The 10,315-nt window shown below is 40.9% G+C and overlaps 1 protein-coding gene across 1 annotated transcript; it reads left to right on the top strand.

Annotated features, from left to right (window-relative positions):
* Nucleotides 1-4,827: 4,827 nt before the first annotated feature.
* LOC138789234 (chymotrypsinogen 2-like) lies at nucleotides 4,828-9,522 on the top strand. The gene is made up of 7 exons (XM_069967841.1): nucleotides 4,828-4,879; nucleotides 4,964-5,067; nucleotides 6,961-7,040; nucleotides 7,797-7,875; nucleotides 7,967-8,147; nucleotides 8,255-8,397; nucleotides 9,361-9,522. The coding sequence occupies exons 1-7, from the start codon at nucleotides 4,828-4,830 to the stop codon at nucleotides 9,520-9,522; spliced, it is 801 nt and encodes a 266-aa protein (XP_069823942.1).
* The last annotated feature ends 793 nt before the right edge of the window (nucleotides 9,523-10,315 follow it).

Raw genomic sequence — 10,315 nt, 5'->3', positions numbered from 1 at the left:
TGGGACACCACATATGTAACCAAACATACTATACTTCCTTATAGTAAAAACATTGTAATATACAAACGATACAATGTTAGTGTCCTGAACATAATAGCTATCAATGGAAGGAACTAGTGATCTCCATAATATATTATAATACTGAATGCCTCTACTTACCATAGCTGTCCCCTAACAGGACAAAGCAGGACAAAAGCCACAGAAATGTCATAGTGAGAAGAGGAAGATAGCGGGATTTGTGCAGCTTATATATCCACAAGTAGCCAATCACACATAGAGCTTTACTAGCGATAGGATCGTCCATGTTCTTATCACACAACCTTGTACTGATATAGAAAATGTTGAAATATGGAGGTAGAGGAAACTATGTGTGGGTGAGACAGGTGTTACCAGTGGGACGTCATTGTATCTACATTATGTGACCAGTTATTTATAGCCGTATTAGGTTTTTATGTTATATACCATAAATTTTTTGAAAAATGTGATATAAATTTTGGAGGGATTGAAGAATTAGGGGCATATTTATAAAACTGAGACAGGTGTTACCAGAGGAGCCGGACGTCATTGAATTTACCAAGACTTGTATCCCGGTTTATACAGTTACAAAGAACTTTTTTTAAGCTTTCACCTATGCCCCTAACACCCTACATGCCTCTTCAGTATCAGTTTTCTTATTAGCCTTTTTCTAGTTCCAGGATTTGTGGTGCCTGAAACTGAACAGCATATTCCACTTGTAGCTAAACCAATGCTTTATAGTGTTAAGCATTGTAACATTATAAGCATTATAACAATAACAAGTGTTAAAGGGGAACTCCATCCAAGAGCTAAAAAATGAAATCCTCCCAAACCTGGCTGGTCTTACTCACCGAGTCTCCCTGAGTATTTTGAGCCTTCTCCCGTCCTTCTAGTTGCCACTGTTCCTGAGTTACTAGTTTTTTACAACATGTTGCAAGCCGGGGAAATTACATTTCCCATAATGCAGTGCTTCTCCCTGATTGGTCCGTACACATAACCTCCCCCTTAACCTTCTTTTCTGCCCACTGCTTGTCGTTACTATGTTCCACAATAAACAAAGGACTGTATTTATTGTCCAATGAAGCTGCAAATGAAAAAAAGCGACCCTGACAGAGCAGACCAATCCCTGACAATCCTCTACTCATGCAGCACCTCCTGGCAATTCTCCTGCAACACTTCCTGGCATTACACATGCAACACCTCCTGGCGTTACTCATGCAACACCTCATGGCAGCGGTGCTCTGCAGAGTAATGAGGGCCTTTTTTGTGTTCAGGTCGGGGGGGCTGTCGGTGACAGGGGGCATCGGGCGGGGTGAGAAGTGGGTAATGGGAGATATGATGGGATCTGAACACAGAGCTGGAGACACAGCCAACTAAAGGTGATGTCAGGGGGTCATATGCCCTCTGTCTATTCAGTGGGTAGGGTTATAATTGGCAACCCAGACCAATAAAGAGACGGAGGACACATGATCCACGTCTCAGAAGGGGTGGGGTGGGGGAGTAAGCAGAAATAGCTCCAAAACAGCGCAAAACAGGTAATTACTTTGAACAATATATGGAGCTATGGGTGGGCTAATTAACAATACAAAAAATATTTTTTTGAAAAATACCTCTTTAATATTATGTCACTGCCCCACAAATCCTTGTCTCCAGGGCTATATTTTACTGGTCTTAGAAAAAGCTCATTGACAAGACATAGTGCTGTAACCTGAGACTGAGAAAGAGGAAGAAGAAGATCACCTTATGCTAGAAGAGCCCACAGAGTGTTAGGTCTGGTAGTACAAGTCCCAGGGTTGAACCACTTGGCATAGCTAACCCCTCAAGGTTTCCCGAGTGGGTGGAGTAGGTCTTAATGGAGTTCATGGGCTTATACACTTTGCTCCCCTGCAGACTATTCCCTTTTCTAGATAGTCCTGGCTAGATCCAAGAGGGTCATCCCAGGCATAGGCCAGATTTATCCCAGATGACAATAACACCACCTGTCAGGACAGGGGAGGCAGGGATAGGACACGACAGTGAGCCCTAATACTGAACCCACCAACTGTCCCTACCTACTTGCCTCAAACGCCCCTAGGCGGCCGTGGACAACGCATGGCATTGCAGGATGAGACGTCGATGTCTTCAACGTTTCATGGATTCACGTCACTTTATTGAGCATCACCGGATCATGCCCACCACCAGTATAAAAAGCTAGGAAGCAAGGTGAGACTTCCCTGGCTACGGATACAAAAGGATACATAGTAAGGTGCATACAATATCTCATATAATTTGCCATTACATCAACAATCTAAAGATGCAACATCAGTTTAAAAAATTTCTATTATCTAATCCTTAAAATACCCTTTAAGCGAGCTTGGCTACAAAAACACATTGAAACCGCACATTTTATTTAAGCCTCCCGGACTCAGCGTTCCCAGACGCTGGATCCAAAAGGCTTCCTTTTATAATAATCTGCATATCTTTTTACCCACTATTTCTTCTAAAATCATCCACCATAAATCATAACCTGAAGTCTCATTAACCCCTCGCTTAGGGGGTATATTAAGGATTAGATAATAGAAATGTTTTAAACTGATGTTGCAGCTTTTAGATTGATGATGTAATGGCGAAATATATGAGATATTGTATGTACCTTACTTGTATCCGTAGCTAGGGTAGTCTCGCAATGCTTTCTAGCTTTTATACTGGTGGTGGGCATGGTCACGTGATGCTTGAGGAAGTGGAGTGAATCCATGAAACGTCGCAGACATCGGCGTCTGCTCCGGCAACGCCATTCACCATCGAGGAGATGACAGCGTTTTGATTGAGCTTTAAAAAAAGGACGTTGTTCTCTCGTCTAGCATCTGGACTAATCAACACATGTGTTAGATGAATATACCATTATGCATTTGTATTTCCTAAATTTTGGATAAAAAAAATTTAAGCATATCGGTTTGTGTATATCTGTTCATGTATTGGACAACAGGGCAGTACAGGTAAGATTTTCTTTAAACAAATCTCTGATGAAGATACTGGGAAATCAGCGAGTAGGACACTGCACTTGTAGCCCATAGACTACAGAATAATATTGTAGTGTCCCAATACCGGTGTGCCACTTAGTTTTATTTTTCACCTGTTAAAAAGGTATCTCAGCGAAGTTGGAGGGTCCTGTTTAGTGGATGGTGGAGAGAGAGATACAGTTAAAGCAAGAGTTCCCACTGAGGTTTATAACCAAGCCTAGTCTGAGGGCCAGGACCTTGTCCGGAGCCACAGGTTACAGATTCTTATGAGAGACTTTCTAGCAACAAGTATTCATTGCTAAACCCAATGGTGGGGTAGCTGTCATCTGGGATAAACCTTGCCTACGCCTGAGATAACCATGTTGGATCTAGTCAGGACTATCTAGAAAAGGGAACAGTCTTCTGTGGAGCAAAGTGCGTACCTACTTAACCCACTCTGGAAACCTTGAGGGGTAAGCTATACCCAGTCATTGAACCCTGGGACTAGTACTACCAGACCTAACACTCTGTGGGCTCTTCTGGCATAAGGTGATCTTCTTCTTCCTCTTTCTCAGTCTTAACTGTGAGTACGAGATTCTTCACCAAGTCACGCACACAGCACAAGGAATTCCAACAGAGTTCTTCATTTATAAGGCAACGCCCCAAGACAGTCCCTTAACCTACTCTACTCAAGTTAGTGCTCTCTGCAAAGCCTTGTGCCAGTATACTTGGGAGTGGGGGGGGGGGACATGCCACTCCTGGCCAGGTAGCCCACTGCGAACAACAATGATGGTCAATGAGCTGTTTCTAAGACCAGTAAAATATAGGCCTGGAGACAAGGATTTGTGGGGCAGGGAAATAACATTAAAGGGGTATTCTTCCCCCAAAATTTTTTGCATTGTTAAATAGCCGACCCGACAGCTCTATATATTGCTCAAAGCAAGTAATTACCTGTTCTAAGCCGTTTTGAAGCAATTTCTCCTGACTACCCCCCAATGAGCCCCTCCACCCCCGATGCAAAAGAAGATGAGCGTAACAGAGTCAACTCTGTCTCGCTCCTTCCGAGACGTGGCTCATGTGTTATCCGTCCCTTCAATGGTTTAGGTTAGCAATTATAACCCTGCCCACTGAAGAAACAGAGGGAACATTACCCCATGCCAGGAGGTGTTGCATGAGTAGGGGATTGTCAGGGACTGGTCCGCTCTGCTTTTTTTCAGTTGCAGGTCCTGTGTTTACTGTGCAACATGGTAACGACAAGAAGTGAGCAGAAAAGAAGGTCAATGGGGCAGATACGTGAACGGACCAATCAGGGAGAAGCGATGCATTATGGGAAATATAGGAACTCAGGAAAGGTTGTAGCTAAAAAGATGGTAGATGGCTCAAAATACTTTGGGAGTCTCGGTAAGGAAGATCAGCCTGGTTTGGGAGGATTTCATTTTTAGCTCCTGGGTGGAATTCTCCTTTAACACTTGCTAATGTTATAATGCTTAATGCTATAAAGGATTGGCTCCACTATATCTAGAATATGCTGATCAGTTTTAGGCACCAGAAATCCAGGAACTAGTCTGCATGTTCTGGGACACTGCATAATAACCTAATATGGCTATAAATAACTGGTCACATAATGTAGATACAATGACGTCCCGCTCCTCTGGTAACACCTGTCTCACACACACAAAGTTTCCTTTACCTCCACATTTCGACATTTTCTATATCAGTACAAGGTTGTGTGATAAGAACATGGACGCTCCTATCTCTAGGAAAGCTCTATGTGTGATTGGCTACTTGTGGGTATATAAGCTGCACAAATCCCGTTCTTCCTCCTCTTCTCACTATGGCATTTCTGTGGCTTCTGTCCTGCTTTGTCCTGTTAGGGGGCAGCTATGGTAAGTATAGGCATTCAGTATTATAATATATTATGGAGATGACTAGTTCCTTCCATTGATAGCTATTATGTACTTATTCTTCAGGTTGTGGTGTGCCAAGCATCAAGCCAGTCATTTCTGGTTATGCCAGGGTTGTGAATGGTGAGGATGCAGTTTCTGGGTCGTGGCCATGGCAGGTGTCTCTGCAGGTAATGTACTGGGATCTTATATACTGTATAATTTACTTATTTTAATATCCACTATATAAAATCAAGAGAGAAAAAAGACATGTAAGAGATTTCTGACACTCACTATGGCCGCCAATCATAACACAAAGTAGACTGAGCAGGTGAAATTCAATCCTATGTAGATCTGCTCCATAGAGTAATTGCCTTCAAGAAACTAACATTGTATCCTCCATATATTACTATTATATATTACTATAAGGAAGTATTAGTCAGTGTGTTGGGTTACATAGCTATATACATGTCTACAGATCCCAGAAGCAGCTTGTACCTTGTTCTTTCATCTTGGATTATAAGGGGTTATCAAGCAAACATCTTTTTCTTTCAACTCAACTGGTTTCAGAAAGTTATAAAGATTTCTTATTTACTCTATTTAAAAGTCTTGTTTTCCCATAATTATCAGCTGCTGTATGTCCTGCAGAAAATGTTGTTTTCTTTTCAGTCTGACACTGTGCTCTCTGCTGCCACCTCTGTCCATGTCAGGAACTGTCCAGAGCAGGAGATGTTTTCTATGGGGATTTGCTCCTGTTTTAGACAGTTCTGTCTCGGCCAGAGATGTCAGCAGAGAGCACTGTGTTAGACTGAGAAGAGAGCAACATTTCCTGCAGGACATACGACAGCTAATAAGTATGGAAAGACTTTTGATTTTTAAATAGAAGTAAAATACAAATCTATATAGCTTTCTGAAACCAGTTGATTTGAAAGAAAGGGGATAACCGCTTTAAGTAATTATTACAAGATTAATAGTTACCCAGGAACCATTGGAATAGTCAGTATCCTCCTCCACTCCAAGGCGGGTAAAACAGGCGCAGGTCCAAGAGGTAATAGTGATATAAAATATCATAAAATTTATTAAAAGAATTATGCCAGAGACACAACGCGTTTTCGAGACCGGTCCGGTCTCTTTATCAAGTGTCTAATACCATAATAATACAAAAGGCACATATATATAGAGAGAGAAAAAATTTTTAAGGGTGGAACCACCACTGCTTATATCATCATAGGGAGGATCAAGCAAGGGTTAACCCTTACCCTCCAAAAACATAATATGCTACCATAAAAAACTCTCTCATGTATATAAATCCACTTTAAAAATAGACATATCTTTATCATTATAATCTCGGACATAGTTGACGATGACTGTGCATATTTTTATATGCAACCCTTGCTTGATCCTCCCTATGATGATGTAAGCAGTGGTGGTTCCACCCTTAAAAAAAAATTTTTCTCTCTCTATATATGTGCCTTTGTATTATTATGGTATTAGACACTTGAAAAAGAGACCGGACCAGTCTCGAAACGCGTTGTGTCGCTGGCATAATTCTTATAATAAATTTTATGATATTTTATATCACTATTACCTCTTGGACCTGCGCCTGTTTTACCCGCCTTGGAGTGGAGGAAGATACTGACTGTCTTTAATCCCTGTGGGGATTAGTCGGGAGTGGCTGCGGTTCATTCACATGCTATCAGTAAGAGTTGTGCCTTACATCAGCACAACCTACTCAGGTGAGAGTTCTATGTGCTTACTTTCACCACTTCAGCCCTGTCTGAGTTACGCTATGGAGCGCTGTCTTATATTTTGTTTCTAGTACCATTAGAATAGTGGCAGCTGGGGATTACTTACTACAGAAATACAATGCTACCCAATACTGCCAGAATATAACTACTCCGAGATTGTGGATTGTTAATAGACTTCTCAATGAACATCACTGGGGACTATTGTATGTTTTCTAGTGTATTGGGAATTCTTATATAGAAGATGTCTGATTAAAGAACTATAAAGAGGAATAGCACAATAGAAAAATGAAATCAAAGCTGAACCTTGTTCTGATGGTTTTTATTACACATCTATAGACCAGCACTGGAGCCCACTACTGTGGGGGTTCTCTGATCAGCGATCTCTGGGTTCTCACTGCTGCTCACTGTGATGTCAGGTAAGTCATGTATCATATATATTATAGTAAAGCTCTTCTGAAATCCCTCTGGGCCATAGAGAAGACCGACTAGATGGGGATCTGTGAGGTCAGACACCCACATGCTGCCAGCTGGGACCTCCACAAGTTGGCCGATAAAGGATGTTCATGGCATCCTACCAAGTGTTATAGGATTTCAGCGTTCTATCTTTTTTACTTTCTGTAGTATTCAGTATATGGATTCTGACATCATATAACTCAATGATGTGCATTAGAGGTTCAGACACTGAACAAGTATATAGTATAGATACTTAGATAGTATAGATAGGAAAGTATTCACTTAGGGTTTGTTCTCACTGAGGAACAGGCGAGGAATTAAAGAGGAAAGTTTTCTGCTTGAAATTTCCTCTTCAGCTCTGGCGGAATAGGCGTCGATTTTGAGCGATATTTAAGCACTATTCGAGTAGAATGTGAGCGGAAAGCGGACATTCAAAGTCCCAGTGAAATCTGCCCAAAGAATTAACATGTTGATTCTTTGAACGGAAAGCGAGTCCGCTGTGTAACTCCTGCTGTATAAACAACAGTGCAGAAATCACAATGATCACAACAGAACATTATTATCCATACATAAATAAAGTGAATACGCTCATAACGGCTGTAAATGGTATACATGGTATATACTGTACATGTATGACACTGGAGTACTGTACATCTCATCAATATAAGACATGAGAACTTATTGTGGCAGCTAATATGGTTGTACATCTCTATATACAGAACCTCTGAACGTGTAGTTCTGGGTGAATATGACTTCTCCTCCTCTGCTGAGCCTATTCAGACTAAATCCATTGCTCGGGTAAGCGGAAACACTACACACATGTTCTGAATATTCTTTTCACTAATAACAATTTTCCATTAAGGGATTTTAAGGCAGATTTATTTCACAGGTCGTCAACCACCCCGACTATAACCCTTACACCATTACAAATGACATTGCGCTTGTGAAGCTGAGCAGCCCTGCTACTATCACCGCTCGTGTGTCCCCTGTGTGCATTGCCGCTAGTGCTGATGTATTCAGTGCAGGGGAGAGATGTGTCACTACTGGATGGGGATACATAAATGGTGTAGGTAAGTAATAGTAATATACCAGGATGGATATAACATGACGTCACCTTTTTTTTTCAGAATCCCAGAGATAATATGTAGGTCAACCTCAATGTTATTTTGACTTTCAGCACAAACAAGACCAAGCAAACTGCAGCAGGTGGCTCTGCCTCTTCTCACCAATACTGACTGTCAGAAACACTTCGGAAGCAAAGATCCAGCAATCCAGAGCAGCATGATCTGTGCCGGAGCATCTGGAGCCTCATCCTGCAAGGTATGTCCTGTCTATTATCTACTTTACTCACAATTTTCCAGATATTGCAGACTAATCTGAATAGGCCCCACAGTCACAGCAAACTGCACTTACATTGATAGTACAAGAAACTGTAAGAAATGCCTCTTAACATTTTCTTATAAGGCTACTTCATAAACTGCTCAAGTCCATATCGAGGTCAGCTAAACAAAAATGTATATAAAGGGGAGGGGGAGAGATATTGATTAGATGTAACAAGAGGTACACTTCTCCCAGTGCTGAACTCACAGCTGATCAGAAGTGTTCTGTATTGTCCTCCATGCTGCTGCCTTTTCTGAGTGTAAACAATAGAGACAAAGTGAAGCAGGATCCCCTCTTCTGTGAATGTGTGCAGAGTATGGAGGACATCATAACAGCTAGTGTCCATTCAGTAAATCAGGAATAAGTGAGAATTAGAAATGAACAGGTATAACAGGTATAACTGCCACATACAAGTTATGTTATGGCCAGATATAGTGTTACTTCTTATGTACATGCAGCAGAGGATCCTGAAAAGTTACATGAAATTGCAAATATAGTTCAAGAACAACAATCACATTTACTCTAATCCCATTACTGATAGACCTTTCTATGTAACACTGGAAGCAATAAGTGCCTACAGGTGCAGCAAGATTATTATTATTATTATTATTATTATTATTATTATTATTATTATTATTATTATTATTCATGTGTAGTGAACATATCATTTATATGGGTCAGTATCAGAGGAGCCATAAATAACATCTGCAGGTCTCCTATATGTGTATGTATTCCCCGTTCACATGTAGCTATTGCATCTGACTACCCCTGTGTGACAGATCTGTAAGTGTTTGCCAGTATACTGGAGCTCATGTAAAGAAGCTGTTGTGCACCTAACATAAGCCATAGACTAGAGATTTTATTTATACATATACTGTATACTACTTTTTTTCTAATTTTCAGGGTGACTCCGGTGGGCCTCTTGTATGCCAGAGAAATGGAGCTTGGACCGTGGCTGGTGTTGTATCCTGGGGAAATCCTGTTTGTCCTACTTCTTCTCCTACAGTTTTCGCTAGAGTTACCGCCCTGAGATCCTGGCTGGATCAGACTATTGCTGCTTACTAAATACCCAAATGTCGTATTTCCTCTATTTTCAATAAATTGGTTTTATTCTCAATAATAATTGAGTGTATTTTTTACTTACTTACACTTGACACCTTAAGCAAGTGATTATCTAAAGGGTTTCCATTTCCCAGGACCCCTGTTGGAAAGCTTCTTAATGAGTTGGGGGGAGGAAGGATAAATACCAATTTATAAAAATAAGTTTATAAGTTTTACTTTACAGCAGGGATAGGGCCCTCCAGCTGTTGCTAAACTACCTTTCTCCTCATGCCTGGATAGCCAAAGCTTTAGCTTATGACATCATGGAGGGGCGGGGGTCAACAGTAGTGCTGTGGGCGGGGCTAAATTGTGCTGTTGCCACGAAGCCCCGCCCATTCAGCACAATCTGCAGTTGATAAAGATCACTTTTTACTTGAACAAGCACCATGACGTCTGATATAAAATAAGGTATGAAAACTGCTACACCTAACACTTAACTTTTACACCTGTGTAGAGAAGTCAGAAGGCAAAAAAAGGATAACAGTGTCACTTTAAGTAAACTACCCTGTGAGTGGTGGAAAGGAATGTGTCGGAGAGAAAGAAGAAAAGTGATAGGTTCAGGAAGAAAGAGCATCTCAATTGGACAACAAAAGTGCATAATACATAAGAAACAGTAACCTTTTGTTATCTACAGCTGTGCAATCCATAAGAGCATATATATATATATATATATATATATATATATATATATATATATATCTGACATCTAGCGGTGAGACTAGAGAATGCTACCTTCATCACCACTGAACATAGAGAG

The sequence above is a fragment of the Dendropsophus ebraccatus genome, chromosome 4, assembly GCF_027789765.1.
Source record: "Dendropsophus ebraccatus isolate aDenEbr1 chromosome 4, aDenEbr1.pat, whole genome shotgun sequence".
In the NCBI taxonomy this organism is placed as follows: domain Eukaryota; kingdom Metazoa; phylum Chordata; class Amphibia; order Anura; family Hylidae; genus Dendropsophus; species Dendropsophus ebraccatus.
The sequence above is the reverse complement of the archived record's forward strand: the minus strand, read 5'-3'. Positions and strand labels throughout refer to the sequence as shown.